Raw genomic sequence first — 25,337 nt, forward strand, 5'->3', positions numbered from 1 at the left:
ACGAAATGAATGTTCAGTTGTCAGAGACGATTAACTGCGTTCTAACTTCCAACAGGGTAACAATGCCAAGACGTTCGCGTCTACTTATCTAGGCGAGATGACAGCGGGATCTCATCGCATTAGACGAGTCTTTTCATCATCACCAGGGTTAGAATGACCTTGGTTTTTAGACAACTCCGATGTGATATTGTTGATGACTGGAGATCTTCCACATAAACCTCGCGGCCTTTCTGAACAGCACAATTGTAATAATACGGATAAATATCAATTTTCTCTAGGGATACAAAGATCTATATTTAAAAAAATAACATACTGCCCTTTCAAGTTCTCTTCTTTGTGAAAATGTCAAAAGTGTTTCTATTTTTAAGAAAGCATGTCACTGTTAGAAGTCTCTAAATACGTGATTCAACGGAATGAGAGCGCAGTGGTGTTTATAGAATATCCTTTTTTCTAAAAACAAACATCAGGAAGACGTTGTACATCCGTGAACGTGACTTACATGAGGGGATCAAGGCCCGTCAGAAATAGATTACTAAGTGACTAAGCTGTAAAAGGGAATATCGCATACTTTGCTAATTCATGATTTGTTGCATTTCTGGGAATACTGTGAGTGAGTGAATATGGGTTTACGCTGCTTTTAGCATTATTCTTGCAATATCACTGCGGGGGACGCTAGAAATGGGATTCACACATTGTACCCATGTGGGGTATCGAACACGGGTCTTCGTAGACTAACCACTAGACTACCCCACCACCCGTTAGGAATACATGCACTATTTTCTATCGGTATATTTTTTTCCCTCTCTTCCCAGCATACCGAGTTCTTTGGTGGCCGGAAATGCGGTTTATTCACTTCTAATTGTGCGTATTATAATAATAATTACAAAAAAAGATTCCTTCCCTCCTTCCCTCATTCATTCATTCATTCATTTGTTTTAGCGGGTTTTTTTAACTTCCTTACATATATTGCAAATATAGCTAAGGCCACAACTTGATTACTAGTATCTGTTCTACCCTTTTCCCCCTACCAAGTGAGGATATTTAGGACGATTTTATTTTGAAAATGAAATAAAATTGTTTTTTTGATACGTGAGAGGACTTGTATATTTTCTCCTTGCGGGTGTCCCTGTCTCACATTTTGTGATGATAAGTTATTATTATTGTAAACTGTCGGGCAAAAGAAGTATACACCTAAAAACTGGATTTGACCAAACTTTACACACTTACCATAACGTGACTAGGCCGAAAACTTAGGTCCAAAACACAAACACAAATACAACACCATCGGACAACCATTTCTTTATGTTTCGTTTTTAGCCACCATCAAACATGGGGGTATACTTTCTTCTGCCCGTCAGTGTAGTTTGTATTATTGTTGAATGTTAATACCTGCATCACTACGGGTTTCCTGCTAATTCAGTCTGGAACGCAGTGATATAACTACCATACTCAAACCAAATCCACTCACTTATTATTGCCGATTCAAAGCCGAAATATATAGTCTTGACTCGTTATAATGCCACCCTGGTTATAATGCCACGTTTTACTGAGAACGGATTCCCGCAGTGCAGCATAATGACAATGCGAACTTATTCCAGACAAAAGATCCAATTCCCTGGTTTTAATGCCATTTTAAAAAATAAACTTTAAAACCAAATTAGTTTGATGCTAATGATAATATCCTTTTATAAAGGCTTAAATAAACTGATATTTCTCAATTCTCAATTGAAATAGTTTGAATTGAATGGATGTGTCTTGGTTCATATTTAATCTTCCATATATTATGTCAGCTAGGTCTGGTTTTCATCTCCGATATAATGCCACCCTTGTTATAATGCCATATTTTCCGTTGGACGAAAGGTGGCATTATATCTAAGGAAGGCTGTATTGGGAAATGAACATTATTTGTGTCTTTGTCATGTAGGTAATTGAAACGCTGATGTGAACATTTTTATTAAAATAGATACTTTCTTTAATTTATTTGATACTCGTTTGTTGACGTAGCTTAAAGGTTAGGGATTTCTTACCCATTGGGAGAGTGTACTTGTAGCCACACGCTAGTGTTTACGACGAACAAACACCACATGACGTCACCAGCTTGTTCAGGGATTGAGGTGACCTGCCCTGGCATGCTATAATCTAGCTGCATTAGGATCGCTGACATCATTAAACAGGACTTGATTCACTGGCTGTTTTATCAGATACTCAGAGTACAGATTAATATCGATACCGCAAAATACGTACCTCAAGGTTATCTGCCAACAGAAAGTAAGGGATAGACTTGCACAAGTCTCTAATACAATATTTATTATTTTAAATAATAATTTCTAGGTTATGTACATGATCAGAACAAGTGAGTGAGTGGGTGAGTATGGTTTTACGCCGTTTTTAGCAATATTCAAGCAATATCACGGAGGGGGACTCCAGAAATGGGCTTCACACATTGTACCCATGTCGGGAATCGAACCCGGGTCTTCGGCGTGACAAGCGAACGCTTCAACCTTTAGGCTACCCGACCGCGTACCTACATACTTGTATTTCAGGTCAGCCTTGGAGCCATGTTAATTAAGGGAGAATCAAACAGATAATGTCTGACTAAGTGTTCTCTGAATTGTTTGTTTGTATGTTGTTTTACACCGCACGCAGCACTATTCAAACTATATGAAGGCGGCCTGTTAATCGAGTTTGGACCAGACAATCCAGTGATTGATATTATGAGCATCGCTCCAAGCAGTCGGGATAAGGTGACACGCTATCAAGCAAGTCAACGACTCTGACCACCTGATCTATTTTGGCGCCTCTAGCTATCAACATAAGACTAACATCTAGTCTTTGAAATGAAGATATTTTACATGACAAAAACGTTGTTAAATCATCTTCATACAATGTAAAAAAAGGAGCCCAGAGACTCTCTCAATCTGCAGTAATCTAGACTTGTCAACTATGATAGACTTGCAAAGGCTGTTTTGGATATGTTTGTTTCAGGGTCTGCATGACAGACTGGACCAACCCTGATTTCTTGGGATCAATTCTAACTCGGAGTCCACATGGGAATTCTGTTCGTCTAAGGCGCCGCGATTCGCTGTGCAGAGTTGCGTCCCTTAGGCACGCCAGAAATCTATAATTGTAGGTTCGAATCCCTGTTCGCCCCGATTTTGTTTCTAGGTTTGTCAGCACCATACCCGTGCTCGTGGGTTTCACCGAAATGGTAGACGTCTGAGGCCTGAACACTTCGAGCTTTCCTCCCACATTAAGCTGACACGCAGCGATATAACTGTAATACTGTTAAAAGCGGCGTTAAACCCAACTCACTCACTGTTCCTGAATAGGTTTACCGCTGTACCAACACGCTTGTTTCGTGTGAGGATAAGGACTTGAGACACTGCTCGTAAATATACCTGTGAATTTTAAGGTAAAAAGATCTACCGACGCCTTTCATTCGAGTAAAGGCAAATCGACAGCTGCAGGTAAAGAAAATGGTTAACATCACTTTCACATGGTCCTAAGTCTGAAAGAGTAATTCCCCGGCTAATGAATCTGGATAGGTAAAGTAGCGGAGTTAAGATGAGCCAGCGACTCTATCATCTCAGCTGGGATAGCAGTTCAGGCAACTTCAGGCAACAGTCTGGCAGAGTGAGTGGGTGAGTGAATGTTGTTTAAGGCCGCATATATTATTCCTGCTAAAATGTCTATAAAATGGCGCCTGTAAACCGTTGATATTATTATCAACGAGCCACGCCGGCGGTGTACGTTGACACACAGGCAAAAAAAAGTCCTGACTTTTACAAGTATTGCCTTCTTGGAAGATTGGGTAATTGAGTGAGTGAGGGTGTTAACAATATTTTTGTTAAACGCGGGTCGTAAACTTGAAACACGCGAGCAAAGGCATAATGCAGACAAACCATATATTCTATGTGGGGCAGATATGGAATTGGAAAAAGCGTTGGATTCTAGAAACTAAGGAACGTATAATCGCACCTTAGACTGGGCCACCTAACCACAGCATCGCAGGGGCAAGAGCACCTGTCATGTAACCAATGTTGTATTATAAGATTTCATTTTATTATTTACTTATGTATGAACTTTTTCCGCAGTTGAGAAAAGAGAATTTTTTTTATTGCAGTGAACATAACAATTCATATTTCACTGCAGTGAACATGACACTTGATTCACTGCTGTGAACATAACACTTTAATTATCATACGAGTGACCGCCTCCGTGGTCTAGTGGTAGAACGTCCGCCTGGAGAGCGGAAGGTCCGGGGTTCGATCCCTGACCGCGTCATGCCAAAAGACGTTAAAAGACGGTACTTGTTGTTACCCTGTCTGGCGCTCAGCATTAAGGGGCTAAAACAAGGACTGGTCGGCTCGGAGTCAGTATACTGTGTCTGAGTGGGGTATTCATGTTAAACTGCGGCATGGTATCTCAGTGTGCTAGCACTTTAAATCGGCATCCGTCCGGACTAGTATAAACAGCCACACACACACACATGTGCATGCACGTCGCTATATAAGTGCAATAATCTTGGACGCGACGTTAAACCCCATTTCACCTCACCTCACCTCATACGAGTGACCTCACCTCAAATTGTCTCCCTATGTCTTAAGTGTCTAGCCCTACACAAACTGTTGACTTCCTTTTCACGTTAGTACCACATTGACAAGGCAAAATAATGACAGATGGACATTTTTGGAGTAAATATCGATTTAGGCTGTTTGTTATTCTCTTGAAAATGTTTCGTTATACACTGTAAATTTCTCACTTAACTCGTCAAGCGAAACTGTTCGTTTCGCAAAGCGCCAATTTTGTTACTTGACCAGCGGGTATTCTTTCGCTTCCAACAGAGATTTTGTAGTTTTCAAGTATATTTTCTTGTTAAAGTTGATTTTGTATATAATCATATCTATATGTATGATACAGAATTTTCGTGCCCTGAACATTTTTGTTACTTTTGTTTATATTTTTTTAAGGTTTTGCAAACGCGAAACTACTTTTTAAGTTGCTAATACAAGGGGTGGTGATCCGTCCCTGTGTGTTAGGTAGGGAGAATATACGTTTTAAGGATTTACATTTGTACTGAAATAATAAAATTTCCGATAGACAACTGGACAAAAAGTATATAATAAATAGGATATTCCATCTGTCTCGTGAAATATCATGTTTCTCTCCTCTCCTGACGGGTGAAAAGGAGATATTTTCACGAAAATATCTTCTCTCCATATATATCTTCTTTATAACAAAGCCCCAATAAACCCTATTATTAATTGTGTCTGTCAACGTTGCTTATACCAAAACAACTCATGATTTGTATTGAAATAATAGTTTATTTGGACAAAACATTAATTTGCCCAGTATTGTTTACAAATACGAGTAACAAGGTATTAATCTCATTTGATGGCAAATGCGCAACATCTAACAGAACATTCTTTACAATGCAGCATACGTCAGCTGTAGAACCTACAGAAAACAATAAATTCACCCTAATTCATAATTTCAGTTGGCTATAGTATAGCAGCCAAACAATTGTTAGATAACATTTGACAGTTTTCGGCTAACTCTGGATTAACACACACATGATTAGGCGTTCGGGCGGTCAGAGACCCACAGACACTCGGCGCAGAATCATAAAATAAAATCGAAAGGAGCCTTCTGTTCACGTTCGTAGCTGTATATATTCGTTCATTCACAAATATAGACCTATGTCCATTTTGACCTACGAAAGGATTTTCCCCTCAGTGTCGAAATTCTCTTTTTCATCTGATAGACTTAGAGTTACGAAAGGCTCTATTCGCTCTGCAAGAGATGGACTTACGAAGGACATTTATCTCTGTATGAGCTAGATTTACGAAAGGCTTCATTCGCTCTGAAAGAGATGGACTTACGAAGGACATTTATCTCTGTTTGAGCTAGAGTTACGAAAGCACTGATTTCTTTCTTTTCTCTGTTAAGGTAGCATTGGAATGGCTCATTTTCGATTTCATCTTAATCAGTGCTGTGGGCAAAGCCTACCTTGTAAACATGGCCGCCAGGGTTGACGGCAAGGCACGAGACTTACGGATAACTCCACCAACTAGGCACATCTACTATCGTACATTCCACAGTCGCCATATTGCAGGACACTTATAGGAACATCGGCACTAAGTAAGGCGAAACAGTGGGTAGAGAGTTTGAAAATAAATATAATCCACGAGTGTCGAGGCTCCATTGCAGTCAGCAGTTAATGGCGACCAGCAGATTACAAAGACGGAAGAAATACAGCGATTTTATGTAGAAATCCAAGTCCAAAACACAAGCTCTGTATTGGGAACCTCATCAGAAGCGATCACATAAGCCCAATATTTACGAATGTCACATCCTGACGGTCGCTCCACAACTGTACAACGCTAAGTTATCTCGGGTAGAAGAGGACACCGTAACCACATGGGACAATGTCTAAGTAATTTTGATAATTAATCCAGTACATGTCATCGTATATTGGTATATATTACACAAATAGTGGAGAGCTTCACCTTCAGGCACACTCGTACGTCACTTTGCCAAGACCAGTTTACGTCTCCTTCCCGCCGCCTGTTTCAGAGGCTTTTTGTCTCTTCTTGGCCTTGGCGGTTATCTTCTGTCTCCTGTGCGCTGTGTTGGGGGAGGGAAGAGGCACGACTGGGGAACCGTCTTCCGGAGATGACGGTGTGCCAGGCGGAGTCAACGTTGCCTGCAGCTTCTCCTCTGTAAGGTTTGCTTCTGTGAGTCGTGCCTCCACTCCTTTCCCCTTCGTCGGCACAGCCTTCACCTCGCTCGGAGGCTCCTGTAGCCGTGACTCAACCTCAGCATCTTTCTCTTGGATGACAGGAGGGTGACCAGGATGCCTCCGACCTGACGACTGCTTGGGCGACCCTGCCGGTAACTTTGGCAACAGTCCATCCATGGACCTCGAGAAGGCCTGGAACTTGCCCTTCAGTCCCTCCTCCTTCTTCTCCTCAGTCGACGGTTCCTCATCGACTTCCTGTATTTCATCAAAGGTCACTGGTTGCGTCTTGTAGCGTGCCCCCGACCGCTTGGTGCGCTTCTGACGCCGGACGGAGGAGGACAGCTCGGGGTGGAGGTGCAGACGGGACAGACGCTCAGGGAAATGAGTCTCAAAGTTGTACAAGGGATCGTGCACCTTGGCGGGAGAAGACATTCTCCCAGCAGGTGGCGGCACAAAGGAGTCAAAGGTCAATCAGATGCTGCAGACGTCAATCCTTCAAGTGATGACGATTACTTGGCCTCCATACTGGATCTGGAACAAAGAATGGATTATCACCATGGTGCTTGATTGTTTATACATTGTGATTCAAAACTATTTTCATTAGAAAATACAATCTGATAATAAATAAATTAATAAATTGATTGGTAAGCGTACGCCGAATTAAACTCGACAATTGCCATTCTTGAGAATGAAAGGACATCTATCTATCTTGACATTGTTAAATGCCTAGCCTGGCGCTGTGTCTCAGTGTTGTACACAATGCGCACCATCCGGAAGGCTGTCACATCCACAAGCTGTAAATGTGTGTCATACAGATAAACATTAGTTCAGACAGGACAGACGATCACGACATGCTATCAACACATTAAAGGTGATTCATGTGACAGGATGACAGCGCAACCTGCTTCTCGGTATAAAGCGTTATCTGCGACTTCAAGATAAAAACAAAATACGGGCAGAACCTTTGATGCTGATAAGTGTCAATCTTATATCTCGACCAACGGAAATATCACTAGTACCGGTCCAGCGGGCGTGAAGAATCATTGACTGCGCACAGGGTGTGCGCAGAGACCGATAGTGGTTTATACGGCTTGTGTAATGGAAGTAACCGTTTCCAGCTGCGGAAGAGGTCAAGGCCGGGTTACCCCGGGGAACCCCTTGGCTGAACTATATTGGTGAAGCTTGAAACAGGCAGCCTTGGGGCTAGACTGCCGTGATCTACGCCAGATTGGGCCGGGACGATACAAAATGTCCTTCGTGGGATAGCCAAAGACTTGCACAAGTCTCTAAGGCAATAATTATTAGTTTAAATCATAATTTCTAGATTATGCAATTGTAAGAATTGTCCCTGTAAGAGACTGGTGTACTGTCCACATATAAGACTTGCCTATTAAGAGGATAGAATTACCACACATCCATGGACTTTTCTTTCAGTACAACCTTGGAGCAATGATAGCCATATATTAGACTATAAGAGACGCATGATTTGGTTTGTTTGTTTGTTGTTTAACGCCGCACTCAGCAATATTCCAGCTATACGACGGCGGCCTGTAAATAATCAAGTCTGGACCAGACAATCCAGTGATTGACATCATGAGTATCAATCCACGCAATTGGGATCGATGACATGCATCAACCAAGTCAGCGAGCCTGACCACCCGATCCCGTTAGTCGCCTTTTACGACAAGCATAGTCGCCTTTTACAGCAAGCATGGGTTGCTGAAGACCTATTTTAATCCTGAATCTTCACGGGTCAAGAGACGCATGAGAACAGACAGACTAACATCTAGTCTCTGAATTGAAATTCTATTCAGATTTTCTGTTTGTCTAGGTCTACACAATTATTATTGAATATATACTAGTCAAAAGAGTTAAGGACCTCCAGATTCATTCTTATTACAACAGTTATTCTGTCATGGGATGACACTAACTAAAGTAACATTAAAGACTTGATTGGTGTTTAACTTTTTGTGAGTAGTATACAACAGCAATGATCCCAGCTAATCTCTTCATTTTTAAACTGAAGTAAAATAGACTTGCTTATGGGCTTCGGTTATAATTGTTTCAGTGTCTGTATGAACATAATGAAGAACATAAAGCAATAAAGAGATAAAGATTAAAACGTATTTGATATTTAATATTCGTATTAATATTCCTAACTAATCTTGGCAAAAACCATTGTTGGGTTGGGCAATATATATTTCCCAACTGCTGACGCAAGTGCATTTCCCGGACAGAATCAAGTACCACGTGGGTGACGAAGAGTCGATAATAGGAGGACTCAAATAGTATGACTGGATCTAGTCTCTCAGACCCTGGAAAATAAATTAAAACAGGAGTCCAACTCAAGGCGGGTTTGGTTTGGTAAGTCTAGATTTGCTCAGCACACAGCGATATATACATATACACGCGCATGCTTGTCGCAATATAAGTTCAATAATCTAGAACCCCATTCCACCTCACCTGTTTACTTCAGTGTACATGTGAACAGATACAGCGCCGTCCACCAGTCATAAGGTAAAAGGTCATATGCACACTACACCATCGTTTCGAGTGGTGATGCCTACACTATACTTCTACCAGTCAGCAGTTACCATGGTTACTAGCCACTGTCCGTCGTTGCTGGGACCGAGAATACAACTAGACAAAATAGACGGAATTGGAGTCACTGTGAGACATAACCAAACTATTTGCTTGTACTCGAAATAGGTTCGGATTGTTCAGCGTCTTTCGTAAATATTTCTAAAAGAACAGTAACCATCAACGTAACGCGGTTCCATGCGAGAAACTGATTGTCGATGTTATAACCTACACAGACACTGACATTGTAGTCAGACCCTGAACTCGCGGGGTGTATGTTATCAACTGAAGACACACTGAAAGAATGTAATCATTTAGAGAAACTGACAGCATGTAATTATCTAGAGACACTAATACAATGTAATCATCTGGAGAGTCTGGTAGAATGTAATCATTTAGAGACACAGATACAATGTAACCATCTAAACACATTGATACAATGTAATTATCTAGAGACACTGATACAATGTAATCATCTAAACACATTGATACAATGTAATCATTTAGAAAAAACTGATACAATGTAATCATCTGGAGAAATTGATACAACGTAATCATCTGGAGATAATGACACAATGTAATCATATAGGGAAACTGCTACAATGTAATCATCTTGCCGAGATAGTGATGCAATGTAATCATCTGGAGATAATGACACAATGTAATGATATAGGGAAACTGCTACAATGTAATCATCTTGAGATAGTGATGCAATGTAATCATCTGGAGATAATAACACAATTTAATCATTTAGAGAAACTGCAACAATGTAATTATCTGGTTATACTGACACATCTTGAGACCCTGCTACAATGTAGTCAGCTGGAGACACTACTACAATGTAACCTCCTAGGGACACTGCTACAATGTAACCTCCTAGGGACACTACTACAATGTAACCTCCTGGAGACACTACTACAATGTAACCTCCTGGAGACACTACTGCAATGTAACCTCCTAGGGACACTGCTACAATGTAACCTCCTAGGGACACTACTACAATGTAACCTCCTGGAGACACTACTACAATGTAACCTCCTGGAGACACTGCTACAATGTAACCTCCTGGAGACACTACTACAATGTAACCTCCTGGAGACACTGCTAAAATGTCAACTCCTGGAGACACTGCTACAATGTAACCTCCTGGAGACACTACTACAATGTAACCTCCTGGAGACACTACTACAATGTAACCTCCTGGAGACACTGCTACAATGTAACCTCCTGGAGACACTACTACAATGTAACCTCCTGGAGACACTACTACAATGTAACCTCCTGGAGACACTACTACAATGTAACCTCCTAGGGACACTGCTACAATGTAACCTCCTAGGGACACTACTACAATGTAACCTCCTAGGGACACTACTACAATGTAACCTCCTAGGGACACTACTACAATGTAACCTCCTAGGGACACTGCTACAATGTAACCTCCTAGGGACACTATTACAATGTAACCTCCTAGGGACACTGCTACAATGTAAACACCTAGGGACACTGCTACAATGTAACCTACTGGAGACACTACTACAATGTAAACACCTGGAGACACTACTACAATGTCAACTCCTGGAGACACTGCTACAATGTTAACACCTGGAGACACTGCTACAATGTCAACTCCTGGAGACACTGCTACAATGTAAACACCTGGAGACACTGCTACAATGTCAACTCCTGGAGACACTGCTACAATGTAAACACCTGGCGACACTACTACAATGTCAACTCCTGGAGACACTGCTACAATGTAAACACCTGGAGACACTGCTACAATGTCAACTCCTGGAGACACTGCTACAATGTAAACACCTGGCGACACTACTGCAATGTAACCTCCTAGGGACACTGCTACAATGTAACCTCCTGGAGACACTACTACAATGTAAACACCTGGAGACACTGCTACAATGTCAACTCCTGGAGACACTGCTACAATGTAACCTCCTGGCGACACTACTGCAATGTAACCTCCTAGGCACACTGCTACAATGTAACCTACTGGAGACACTACTACAATGTAAACACCTGGAGACACTGCTACAATGTCAACTCCTGGAGACACTGCTACAATGTAACCTCCTAGAGACACTGCTACAGTGTAACCTCCTGGAGACACTGCTACAATGTAATCAACAAGATACACTGCTACAATGTAACCTCCTGGAGACACTGCTACAATGTAACCTCCTAGAGACACTGCTACAGTGTAACCTCCTGGAGACACTGCTACAATGTAATCAACAAGATACACTGCTACAATGTAACCTCCTGGAGACACTGCTACAATGTAATCAACAAGATACACTGTTACAATGTAACCTCCTAGAGACACTGCTACAATGTAATCTCCTGGAGACACTGCTACAATGTAACCTCCTGGAGACACTGCTACAATGTAATCAACAAGATACACTGTTACAATGTAACCTCCTAGGGACACTACTACAATGTAAACTCCTGGAGACACTGCTACAATGTAACCTCCTAGAGACACTGCTACAATGTAACCTCCTCGAGACACTACTACAATGTGACCTCCTAGAGACACTGCTACAATGTAAAACCACTACTCAGAATACAAGAGTGCTGAATGGTCCTCCAGAAAACGTGATGCAACAGGCAGCAGTTGGACTAGTTCCACTGGGGCTGGAACTTAAGTGTCATTTTCTTCCCTCAAATCATGATATGGCGTCAACATATGTGTGTGTGTGTTTTTCAGTAGGTTACCCGGGCAGCAGCAGCAGCAGCAGTAGTAATAAAAGTAGTGGAAGCAGCAGTAGTAATGGTAGTATTTGCAGCAGTAGTAGTCGGAGTGGATACTCGCTTGTAGGTTTATTGTGAATACAAACAAACTGAAAATAACCTGTTCAGTCCCAGACACCAAACCATCGATAGTGTCAAATCGATTGTGTCACCTTTAATATTGTATGTCTCCAAGCATGCTGTGCAATCTAACAATTGCAAAGCATCGTTAGCTCGACCAATCCTTGCGACCCTAACAGAAATGTAATTCTCAAAGCACACCAAAGCACTACAATCCCATCATGTAAGCATGTAAGTCCATGTTACAAGTGACAAAGATGCATTGTATTTTTAAAGACAGCCTGTTCGATTCTAAAGCTTCCGACTGCTGCCCCTTGCCTCACACATACCGTATTACATTGAGTATACTTCCCCGTGGGTAGTACACTCCAATAGTCGGCAGATATATCAACGCAGCCCACTGCTTAGACTTGCACACGTCTCTAAGGCAAAAAATAATTGTGAAAATCATAATTTCTATATTATATAAATAAGAAGAACAAATTGTCCCTAAATGAGACTGGCGTCTTTGTACGAGCTGTCCGCTCATCTAGACTTGCCTATTATATGGATAGACTTACTATACGCCCATAGACTTATCATTCAGTACAGCCTTGGAGCAAGGCTGCCCACTGCCAGGAGAAACGAGCAAGGTACACATCACGACCGACAGCTGCTGTAGCAAGTCAGTGTGGACCGGATCATCATCATGGTCTTCTCTCCATGTAAAAGTGCCTTTGTTTGTTTACTCTGTCTCTGTTGTCGAACACTGCAGCCGATGGAGGAGTATGTGCGCCACAGAACGTGTAACAGTGTAGTGACAAGCGTTCAAGAACTTGGGGAAAGAGCCCGTCCTTGCAGATGGCTTCACCGCATGTTGAGAATGGGTTATACAATGTTAAATGACGACAGCTCGCTTTACCCTGGTGTACCGAGGGGCTATAATGATGGAATAATGCGTTATACCAGATTGAGAAACCACAGGGTAGACACATCCGCGATAACGCTTTAATGATATAAGTACTCCTCTGAGACTCCTAGCAGACGGGTAGGGCAAGAACAGGCATGTACCAAGGTGATCGTGACCCTGTCTATCGTCTACGTTAAGGACTTCTATAATCTGGGCCCCGTTCCACAAAGCCATCTTAGCACTGAGAATCTCGTAAATCCTATACATTAACAGAGTAACAATAGAAGTAGTGCTAAGATCGCTTTGTGGAACAGTGCCATGTTCCCTAAAATGCTGAAAAACATTCTTGGGTTTTACTCCAAAGATATATCGTAAAATACTGGATGCTCTGTAAAATGGCGTGTTTACCATGTATTAACAGGTATCGGTAACGGTATATTACCATGGGAATTATTTCTGCACATAATCAGACATTTATGAGAGTTATTTTGTTAAATGGCCACCATTTGAAGGGTCTACGTCAACACAGACCCCGATAGTACGAATATATTAATGCATGCCCTATATCAAGCACACTTCGCGGATACCTCTGCGCTCAGAACCCGAAGCTTGTGAGAAACTATACGGTATTGCGTTGTAGGATCTTGTAGACCTGACACAATTATGAACCCCTAGCTTCGTAATTAGCCTGGCTAAATCTGAGTGCAGTCGGTCGCATGTATGTAGTGCATGCCTGTTAACATTGTCGCCGTGCATGTCGTCGTACACAGAACATTGATTCGACGCCTGTAAACCACACCACTTCTGTTAACCAACATGAATACGTTACAGCGACACCCTTCACGGCGTCACACGCAACCAAACCTGCCATATCTGGAACCTATATCAGTCAATCGCGCCAGCCCCTAAACCGAGACAGAGACACATATATTCAATGCTGGGTCAAGACGCTACCTTAAATTACAGTTGTGAGTTCTGTTACCTGTTGCGAGAAGTCGTTCCACAGCCACAGGGGATCTGTCTGTACAAAATGTCAGTACACTCGACACTTGAGATAAGGTTCAACCAAGCTACGCTTGTCAGCCGTGCTGTAACTGTCGTCTGCTACTATTGAGATAGACAATGTCGTCTGCTACTACTGCCACTGACAGCAGACGACAACACTGCCAGCGAATCTCATCACGTGTCGCTCCAGCCAGTGCTGCACAGTGAAGGCTGATCGTATCTTTCTGACCCCACACCAGGTCTTATATTAATCTAAAACAACGGTGAGATCACCCCTCTCTCAGACGTGTGCACAGCTCCGCGAAGGCTCCCGCTTTGCCCGTGATAGATAGATACTACTCAAAACAAGTTAAAGAACACGATTCTTTTACATTATTACGCCTAATCTGTCACGGCAGGACAGATTAATATTAATGTAAAAGAATCGTGTGTTCTTTATCATGTTTTGCGTATGTAATATCTTAATTGTTCAATACATATCATACAATGGTAACAATACCATTAGCTATAATGTTTAGAAACTGAAAAAGGTTCTATCCGCTCATATCAATGGACGACTGATATGTGTTTATTGAAAAATTAAACGTATAATTAAAGGATGAAATACGTTATTCCTACATACAAGTGTGTTTAAATAGTTATATATCCCGTAGACGCAGCCGATACTGATTACGGAACAGTATCGTCAACAATACTTACAACAAAAGGATTTGTACATTACTGGTTTTAGTACACCTTACACGTATTGACGTCACCACTGTAATGGTATAATGAGTGAGTGAATGTGGTTTTACGCCGCTTTTAGCATTATTCCAGCAATATCACGGTGGGGGACACCACAAATGGGCTTCACACATTGTACCCATATCGGGAATCGAAACCGGGTCCTTAGCGTGACGAGCTAACGCTTTAACCACTAGGCTACCCGACCGCCCTAATGGTGTAATGAGTGAGTGATATAGTTTTTAAGCAATATTCCAAGAAATGGGCTTCACATATGGTGGGAATCGAACTTCAACACTCGCCCGGCATGACAAATGAATGCCTTAACCACTGGGCTACCCCTCCACCTAGACTAACATTTTGTCCCAGAAATAAGTTATCTTATTTATAAATATATATTTACAAAATAAATAAAATAAAATCCAGATGGGGTCCTGAACAATGCTTCATTTTAGGTCCTGAGGCAATCTAGACTTGCCAAATCATTCTAGACTGGAGTTGGACTCCTTTTTAATATATTCTCTAGGGTCTGGGAGACCACCCTCCACCCTTAATGGCACCACGACAGTACTGTGATACAATAATCACACACGTAAACACCAGTCTTCTTATATCACTATCATACTGAGAACAAAGCAATATCTTCACCCCACAATACCACCGGGACGGTATTTTAACGATAACGGTATTTACTTGGGTGTTAAAACTACTGATAATTACTATCTCTGGTAACACCAGACACTCAGATCGACATAACCTCCTCGATATAGGAGCGCAGACAGTAGAGGCAGTTGACACAGAACAGCCTTTACACAGAACGCGCCCTTCAACAGCCATTTACTCGAGTTAATCGCCCCGAGCCTTTAATAAATTTTTGTTCTAACAAATTATTCAACGAGCTGTGTTTTGCGTTGCAACTGTGTCTGCATGGCGGAAACGCACTTTAGTGTCTGCTAATGGCTACAGTCCAAAAGTGCAGATTGCTGCTTGTTTACTTGTGTTCGTTATCAGTGACACACAATACGCCATCAAAGCCTTGATTCATATCCTCACAGCCGACAGGAATTCTGTATATAACGGGTTTGAAATTACCAATGTATGAAATCCCCAGTTATAAGTGGCGATCTCTGAACCCTATAACTACACACACTAATTTCAACACTCATTGGTACATGAAAGCGTGCCGAGTATTAAGTTTGCATTTACATAAGACTATGTAACGCTGTAAACAACAATATTTACTTTTCTCATAAGCAGCCACGCGACTGTGTTGAAAACGTGCCAACCGCCCGAGCATCCATGTCAGTGAGCAGGTTGAAGTATGGCAGGCAAAAGGGTCGCGGGCCGAGCTGTTACCGGGATGTGGCAGGCGCCGTGAACACCGCAGGATTTATTGGCAATGCAGGATTGATAGAATACTTGCACAGGATATTAAAACTACTTGTTTGCGTGTGTGATGTGATAAAGTTACTCAAGAAAGACGGCGGCCAGATTGTAATGTATCAACGTCATATGATTTGTTTTGGCGCATCTGTTTACAAGAACACTCTTGAATTATGTAGCTTTATTCTCCTTTTAATTAAAAACGCCATAGGGATAAACTTTAACCCGCAGTATGTCTTTGAAGTTTACGATTGTTTAATTAATCAAATTTGTCCCGCAAATAATATGTGTCATATAATAAAGTAGCCTTGCTCCATGTCACTACTGAATGGTAATTCCATGGTTGTACAATAATTCTTTAATATAATTAGAACTTTAATCTTTAATAGGCAAGGCACGCCAGTCTGTTATAGGGACAACTTTTTAATAAATGTATACTCAAAGAATTATGATCGAAAAACACAATCATTTCCTGAGAGACCTGTGCAAGTCTAACAACATAGAGACAGAATGCGAGTATGAAGAAAAACTAGTATAATGTGGTCATTGCGGGACGTGCCTCTCTTACGTTCGTGGACACAACTCTGATGACTGGAGCAAGACTAATTTAAAGTAAAGGAAATGAAGCATATGGTCTGGGAACATTTTTTATATTCACAAGTATATCATGAAAGTCAAAACGCACCAGCGCGCCATTTAAAGTTTATTTAAAAAAGAAATCTGAAATTAAATACTGCGTCTTTTAATTCATATTCCTGACGTCTCCTCTGTTATAAGGTTGTGATTCACAATTTGCACGTACATGTTTATGCATGACGCACAATTTGGATGTTTGTGTGTTTGTGGGGAGCTTGATGGGAGACGTGTTGTTTCCAATGTGAAAAGCACACAATGTTTGTTTACCTATCAGGTGCTCATAAAAAAAACATTTTTGTTTAACCGTAAATAACGCCTAAGCAATGCCATGGTTTGCTGAAAACGAACGTCTACGCGCCCTGGGTATGCTGCAAACAGGAATGGCGCAAAGTTGCCAGACATTTTAATGTTCATCGCAACACAATATCATCTCTTTGGAGACGTTACCTTACAGCAGGGCAACACTCATTACTTGCCACGGACCGGTCGTCCACGTGTGACGTCACAACAAGACAACCATATTTGGTTGGAATCGTACGCAACCGGATGACGGAGCGCAACATCCGGCCCCGCCGTCAAGTGATATACCCAGTTTTGCTTCCAAGTCACCTTCAGGGATGCCTAGCTTGGTGTAGACAGCATCTGGGATTCTTAAGAAAAGACGGGGACAGTGTTCTGCTCACAGATGAGTCCAGGTTTCATGTGGACAGCTCCAGTGGTCCTACTAGGATTTACAGGCGTCCAGGAGAACGTTTTAGTGACGCTTGCGTTACTCAACGTCATCAGTATTGGGGGTGGAAGTGTAATGATATGGGTGACATCACAACTCAGGAACCAGAACAAGCCGATAACGCGACCTCATTTTGACCAATCGTTGGTTGACTTTTGGAACAACAACCCACAGACTGTGTTCAATCATCTGGTGACTATCAAGCGCCGCCTAGTGGTTAAAGCGTTCGCTCGTCACGCCGATGATCCGGGTTCGATTCCCGACATGGGTACAATGTGCGAAGTCCATTTCTCCTGTCCCCCGCCGTGATATTGCTGGAATATTGCTAAAAGTGGCGTAAAACCATACTCACTCACTCACTATCAAGCGCCGGCGCTGCATCGCCTGTGTCAGCGCACATAGTGGTCACACACGATAGTGACATTGTCAGTTGAGTTGTTACATCCCTCTTTTAGGCCTCTGTTACCAGGTATGTCATTGATTGTGAAATCAATAAAATATTTATCAGACGACCAAATAACATTTTATTTTCAATAACATGACATTTACACCATTTTATGTGAAGCACAGTTACTTTTTTCCGTAAGTATATATCGGGAATAAATTCGCGAAAAACACCCACCCCACCCCCGAAAAATGGGCATCTCCTAAGTGCTGTACCAGCTCTAAAAGCAAAGCATGCACGCCACCCCCCGGAGGAGCATTAATCAAGAAATATGATAGCTCTATAAGCTGGTACGCTGCATATGAGAAATATCCCCAATGGTGTGTATTTAATACATTGTCAGATGTATTACATATTAACTATATTATTAAAATATAATATAGTTAACACATCGGCTACATTCAATAGTCAGTGTATATACGAGTAATATGTCACGCTGAGTTATCTGTCATGACACAGCTATAACCTAATGTACATATCAGCTATATTTTGTTTATTGTTTTACGTCGCATTTAGCAATATCACAGCTATATGACGATCCGTGTTGGTCTTCAGCAATTGTTTAGATCGATGCTCATATTGTCAATCACTGGAGTGTCTGGTCCATTTACAGATCGCCGTCATACAGATGTAATATTGCTGAATGCGACGTTAAACAACAAAGACACAGCTTAACCCGGTTAATCCACACATCGGTATATTCTAGACACTGTACATACAATGTAATGTGTCTCGATGAAAAGGGTTCGATCCCCGGCCGCGTCATACCAAAAGACGTTAAAAGATGGTACTTGTTGTTACCCTGTCTGGCGCTCGGCATTAAGGGGCTAAAACAAGGACTGGTCGACTCGGAGTCAGTATACTGTGCCTGAATGGGGTATTCATGTTAAACTGCGGCATGGTATCCCAGTGAGCTAGCACTATAAATCGGCATCGGTCCGGACTAGTACAAGCAGCCACACACACACATACACGTACATGCACGTCGCTATATAAGTGCAATAATCTTGGACGCGACGTTAAACCCCATTTCACCTCACCTCACCTCGATGAAAAATACCGTCGTAATACAGACATTAACCTGGTAAATTTTCACATCAGCTATATTCTTGTCAGCGTACGTAATATGTCGCGATGGGTGTCTTTGTGGGCTGTGTCAGAGAAGCATAGATTTCAGGATGCTGTAGTGGAATGAGGACACTGGTATATGCCAACATTGGTAAACAACCAGGGAGGAAAGAAGTACATGGTTTTAAAAACACGTGTGACTACATGGTGCAAAGTCCGCCTTATTGCGCATCAACACCAATGACAGAATCTGAAGAAACGTCCCACTTGTGTTTTTCCAAAGTAAACAAATATTTATCTCGTCACCTTGCCACAGTTATCAATATTCGTTCCGGTTGGCACCGGGCCCATCTCTGACTAAGGGAGACAATTCCCCATGAAAACAAATCTCACCCAGTTTTGCAGATGTACTACGAATATATATGTCCTGTTTGTTTTCTTCTCTGATGTAAGGTTACTAACGTGTGTGTTTGCGAATCAAAACGCAACATGGTTCACTTTCTTGCACTTGAACCCACAGTAAACTTCACTGCACAGAGTTCTCTAAGTTGAGCAGAAGTAAGCAGGCACGCTTTACGGGGGTCGTAATTAACACTGAACGTCAAAACGTTTGTTGGTGTTTATGTTGACAACTCCGCCATCTTGCTCTACCCAGCTGATATGACGTGTGTCAACGGTAAATGGTGATTAAAGTACCAGTTAATGACCAGGACTGCAGGGTCAAGCGCTTCCTGAAACACCCTCTCCCCCTTTGGTGTCTTAATTATCCCCTCTCTTCGCACCGGTCACATCAATGCCCCTGGTCACTCGTCTGCCAAATCGACTGCTGGTCAACCAATTGTTTGACCTTGGTTTAAACTACCACCGGCTGAGGCTGTCTGATAAAACCTGACACAAGCAGAGCTCAAGAGTTCATATTCGTCACCAGTCGCGTCTTTTCGTAACCTACAAAAAGGACCCTTCGGCTGGTACCGGTTTGACTCGCGCTTGTCACGAATGGAGACCTAGGAGGACAGTCCAAGGGTCTCTTCAATGATCCGGCTAACCAAGTTGATGGATGACACATTTACTACGTTTATAACGAACACGCTTATAACGAACTGGCGGATATAACGATCTTACTTTTTTGTCCCGACTATTTGCTGTACTGTACTTCTGTGAGATCCTAAAAGATAGACACATATCTTGCATTTGGCCTAAGACTGAAGTCATATTATTACCCATGGTGTCTTCTCATATATCACTGTGCCAAGTGCCATGTACAGAGTTGCGTCCCCTAGTCGTGCCAGGATACGATATAATAATCTTGATTATAATCATCCCTATACCAGTCCTTGTAGGCATAACTTAAACGTTAAACGTCTACGTCCTCCCACATTAAACTGTCACACTGTGATCTAACTGAAACTGTTAAAAGCCCGTATTCACCCACTCGCTGCCAGACACTGCTAGCGTTATTGCCAACGTGGTATTTAACCCATCTTCCCGAAGCAAGGGAGTTAACTCATGGTAAAAGTCAAGTTTTCACACTTGCCGAACTAGGGCTCGACCGTAGCGCCACCAGTGGCTATTACGTGTTTGTCCCTTCTATGTCCCTCCTATTGACCAATCAGATTCCACTTCTCATATCACCTGCATTTGCATCAAACAAAATGGCGGCGCTTTGCAAATCCTGCAATCGACCGAAATCTGCACGGCAGTTTACGAACCGGATGTCTGCTTCGTTACGCGATTTTGGATGGACTATGCACAACTTGTCTCGGGAAAATTTACTTCACCCGTATTTTGTTAAAGGGTCTGTTTTAATAAGTGACATTTTTCGTTGATCTCACCAAATCCCCTTTACCCAAAGAACTAAATTACACCTTTTCCATGCACACCTTATGTAAATAATGGACACTAACCCTGACCAAGAGAAACCACAGAGCACCGACTCATCCTTACATCCGGGTAACCAAGGAAACCAAACCTGGTAGTGACCATAAACCCTTGAAGCCAAAAGGTCAAATCTGGCACAGAAACCATGAAAGTTGTCATCGCTGAAGTACACAACCAGCGGCTCCTGTGGCAGCCAGGGGGCATAACTCTGCGCAGACAGGTGGTCCACGGGTGAGTTCACTACTAATCAGATGGGGTATCTTGGGGTTGACGGGTGAGTCGATTTGGGAGGGACAAGAGGAGGCGCGATTGAACAGCGAGACCAATGACCGTTAGTAGTGGTGAAGGGAGGTGAAATGGGGTTTAACGTCGCATCAGATTATTGCACTTATATAGCGACGTGCATGCATGTGTGTGTGTGTGGCTGCTTGTACTAGTCCGGACTGATGCCGATTTATAGTGCTAGCCCACTGAGAAACCATACCCCAGATTAACATGAATACCCATCTCAGACACAGTATACTGACTCCAAGCCGACGAGTCCATGTTTTAGCCCCTTAATGCCGAGCGCCAGACAGGGTAACAACAAGTACCATCTTTTAACGTCTTTTGGTATGACGCGGCTGGAGATCGAACCCTGGACCTTCCGCTCTCCGGGCGGACGCTCTACCACTAGACCACGGAGGCGGTCCCCGTTAGTATGGGTGCAGGGGGTACGCGCATAGCATTCTGATAACAGTTAGACCACCTTCTAACGGCAGACGAGCGAGAGATGTTTGTTTGTGCACCTAGTTGGAATGTTCGCGCTAACCCAGACGATCTTACTTGAAACGCTATCTGGTGGTTGTAGAGACTCGCTCCCAGCAGGGGATCCCATACCTCAGTCAGCAACGTTAGTTGGGGAACAGACACGTGTATTACTTTAATACAACATCACACAGGAACAACTGCGGGTTTTCTTGTCAAAAGCTTGTAATGACACCTTTCTCACAATTTCATTTAGATACGCATACGAGGCGGTGTTTGTTTGTCGTCGCCAGATTGCTTCTGAGAAACGTCCGGGTTGACCTTTAAGACTGCCTCCTCACAATTTAGCTGCTGTTACAGGCACAAAGGGCAACATTGTGTAACATTGACGAGGGAACTGGGTGAAACATTGCGTAACATTGACGCGGGGGTTATGTCGAAAGCATTGATTTGTAAGGTAAAGGTAGACTCAGCTGATTTGTAAACCTAATTGTTCTTGTTTCATTTTCAAACGCTAAAATAACGCCGATATACACATTAAATACTCCACGAGGATGATCCTCAAATCCCTATAATATCTTTAAACCATGGCTCCTTTGTCTTTGACCGTGGTCGAACTAACTGAATTGTTAGTTAAACACCTGTTGGCAATGACGGAACTTTTCCCCTATCACTTGTCTTGATGATAGAACAATTTCACGAAAAACGTTTGTCGCCAGCGGGATTCGAAACCGCGAAGTCCGCACGGAAGGCTAACGAATGTAGTCTTCTGCCACAGCGACATAGGAGAAAGGGTGTGAAATTAACTACTAAATATTTACTTACATCAGTACCAATTGCTTATCCCTTTATGAATTGCGAAATGTGTATTATGCAATTTTTATATAGTATGTTACTCTATGCATTCTAGTATTTGTACAGTACTTGTGATTTTGAAGCTTTTCGTTCAACGAAACGAACAGACAGAAAAGAAATGACTATTATCTTGATCAGGGCTATATTTGCTCATAATAGGCCCATCAACATGGGCAAGTTATATTTAGTTGATTGATAAATGTGCTCGAGTTGGTCCCAAACGAATGGTATACTTGCCCCGGGACATGTATTTCATAACCCACATCGGCAAAGTGCTTCACGCAGGGCCGACTCACACAGTGTTCTCACAGTTGAGCATAGAGTTCCTGAATATCTTTCAAAATACCTTTAACAAAACAATGTTTTTTAAGCATTTTAGGTGCTATAAATGTTGGACATGGTTTAAATAAATTAGATCCCTCCAAGCCCTTAGGGATCTAACTATCAAATTTTAAAAGTTAGATCCCTGCTTTGAGGGATCTAATTTATTCATAGTACACTCCACCACTAAGATAACACTGATAACACAGGAGAAGCTATGTTCTACCTGGAAGTGTTCAGGTCCACACAGGACAAGCTATGTTCTACCTGGAAGTGTTCAGGTCCACACAGAAGAAGCTATGTTCTACCTGGAAGTGTTCAGGTCCACACAGGACAAGCTATGTTCTACCTGGAAGTGTTCAGGTCCACACAGAAGAAGCTATGTTCTACCTTGAAGTGTTCAGGGCCACACAGGACAAGCTACGTTCTACCTGGAAGTGTTCAGGGCCACACAGGACAAGCTACGTTCTACCTGGAAGTGTTCAGGGCCACACAGAAGAAGCTATGTTCTACCTGGAAGTGTTCAGGTCCACACAGGAGAAAGTATGTTCTACCTGGAAGTGTTCAGGTCCACACAGGACAAGCTACGTTCTACCTGGAAGTGTTCAGGTCCACACAGGAGAAAGTATGTTCTACCTGGAAGTGTTCAGGTCCACACAGGACAAGCTATGTTCTACCTGGAAGTGTTCAGGTCCACACAGAAGAAGCTATGTTCTACCTGGAAGTGTTCAGGTCCACACAGGAGAAAGTATGTTCTACCTGGATGTGTTCAGGGCCACACAGAAGCTAGTTTCTACCTGGCAGTGTTCAGGTCCTCACAGGACAAGCTATATTCTACCTGGATGTGTTCAGGTCCACACAGAAGAAGCTATGTTCTACCTGGAAGTGTTCAGGTCCTCACAGGACAAACTATGTTCTACCTGGAAGTGTTCAGGTCCAGACAGAAGAAGCTATGTTCTACCTGGAAGTGTTCAGGTCCACACAGGAGAAAGTATGTTCTACCTGGAAGTGTTCAGGTCCACACAGGACAAGCTATATTCTACCTGGATGTGTTCAGGGCCACACAGAAGCTAGTTTCTACCTGCCAGTGTTCAGGTACTACGACGTCCTCACCTCAAATACCTTGCTACTGGTTTGGTCAGGTCGAAACTTGGGTTCCGTTAGCAAGTGGTTACAGGGGCAGTTTTCTCTCTGATACTGACTTACTCTGGTGGCGATGAGCTAAAACTTATTGGCTAGGTATTTATATTTTGTACTCCGTTTTTTTCTAGTAATCTGTGGATTACCAATTATCCCGCAATTGTCTAGTTTAGGTCAAGTACCTGTTTACTATTGGTAGTCAAGTTGGTCAAGTACCTTGTATTTTTGGAAAGTTTAGAATTTCCTTTCCCAGTCAAAGTGACGGTGTCTTTAGTCAATAAGACTAGTTGGCTATTCAGGCGTTTTTCTTCTATTTTATTGTCCAAGACACTTATTTTTTAGAGATAAGCCCTCTCTGTTTATTTCCCGCTAGTTGACCCAGCCGAGGTTAGTCACTCATTAGAGTGTTGAGTTATATAGTTAACTGTCAGGTGTAATTGGTCGCAGTCGACTTAAATGGCTGTCTATATATCTTGTCAATTATCTTTTCAAGTGTTCATTTAGCTACTCTCTTTTTATTACTGTTATACAGTTGCTTAGCTAATCAGCTTGTATATTTGTTTTAGTTTATTAATCAGTGATCGTTGTCAGGGTAATTTTTTTAATCCTTTTTTTTGTCATCTATATTTACAACTAGCTCATAATAATAAACTTGCGATCATATCACCACTAATCCTTTACTTTGTTCTTGTATAAAGACACCCTGGTCTCTGGAGGACAGATCCGTGACACTTTTTCAGGGACATCGTGTTCTTCTTATCAATGTTCTTACAACACCCATAACCCTGTACACACAGTATACTCAGCGTATAATAATATAGAAATTATGATATAAACTTATGATCCTTGCCTCAGAGACTTGTCCAAATCTCAAGGGTTGATGTCCACACAGAGGTATTACCACACAAATGCATGCCCTATCCGAGGGTTTGTTGGCGAATTTATTCCAGATGTATACTTACGGAAAAAAGTAACTGTGCTTCATATAAAATGGTGTAAATAATGGTGAAAATAACATGTTATAGAAAATAACATGTTATTCGGCCGTCTGATAAATATTTTATTGATTTCAAATTCAATGACAATATCCATACCCGATAACAGAGAGACAGGCATAAAAAAATGACGAACAACTCAACTGACAATGTCACTATCGTGTGTGACCACCATCTGCGCTGACACAAGCGATGCAGTGCCGGCGCTTGGTAGTGAGTGAGTATGGTTTTACGCCGCTTTTAGAAATATTCCAGCAATATAACGGCGGGGGACACCAGAAATGGGCTTCACACATTGTACCCATGTCGGGAATCGAACCCGGGTCTTCGGCGTGACGAGCGAACGCTTTAATCACTAGGCTACC

General features: G+C 42.2%; 1 protein-coding gene across 3 annotated transcripts in view; it reads right to left on the reverse strand.

Annotated features, from left to right (window-relative positions):
- Nucleotides 1-5,304: 5,304 nt before the first annotated feature.
- LOC124152084 overlaps nucleotides 5,305-25,337 on the reverse strand; it is a 30,512-nt gene continuing 10,479 nt past the window's right edge. The window contains exons 1-2 of one of the 3 annotated variants that reach the window (XM_046524834.2): nucleotides 14,029-14,281; nucleotides 5,305-7,273 (exon numbers count right to left, since the gene is read on the reverse strand). In XM_046524834.2, the coding sequence (XP_046380790.1) occupies nucleotides 6,548-7,174 (627 nt within the window). In that variant the 5' untranslated portion in view covers nucleotides 7,175-7,273; nucleotides 14,029-14,281 and the 3' untranslated portion in view covers nucleotides 5,305-6,547. Of the gene's footprint in view, nucleotides 7,274-7,396; nucleotides 7,417-14,028; nucleotides 14,282-25,337 lie in introns of those variants that run through there. The other 2 variants (XM_046524835.2, XM_046524833.2) reach the window with 2 other exon arrangements.

Source organism: Haliotis rufescens, unplaced genomic scaffold (genome assembly GCF_023055435.1).
Source record: "Haliotis rufescens isolate VD_foot unplaced genomic scaffold, xgHalRufe1.0.p SCAF_32, whole genome shotgun sequence".
Lineage (NCBI taxonomy): Eukaryota > Metazoa > Mollusca > Gastropoda > Lepetellida > Haliotidae > Haliotis > Haliotis rufescens.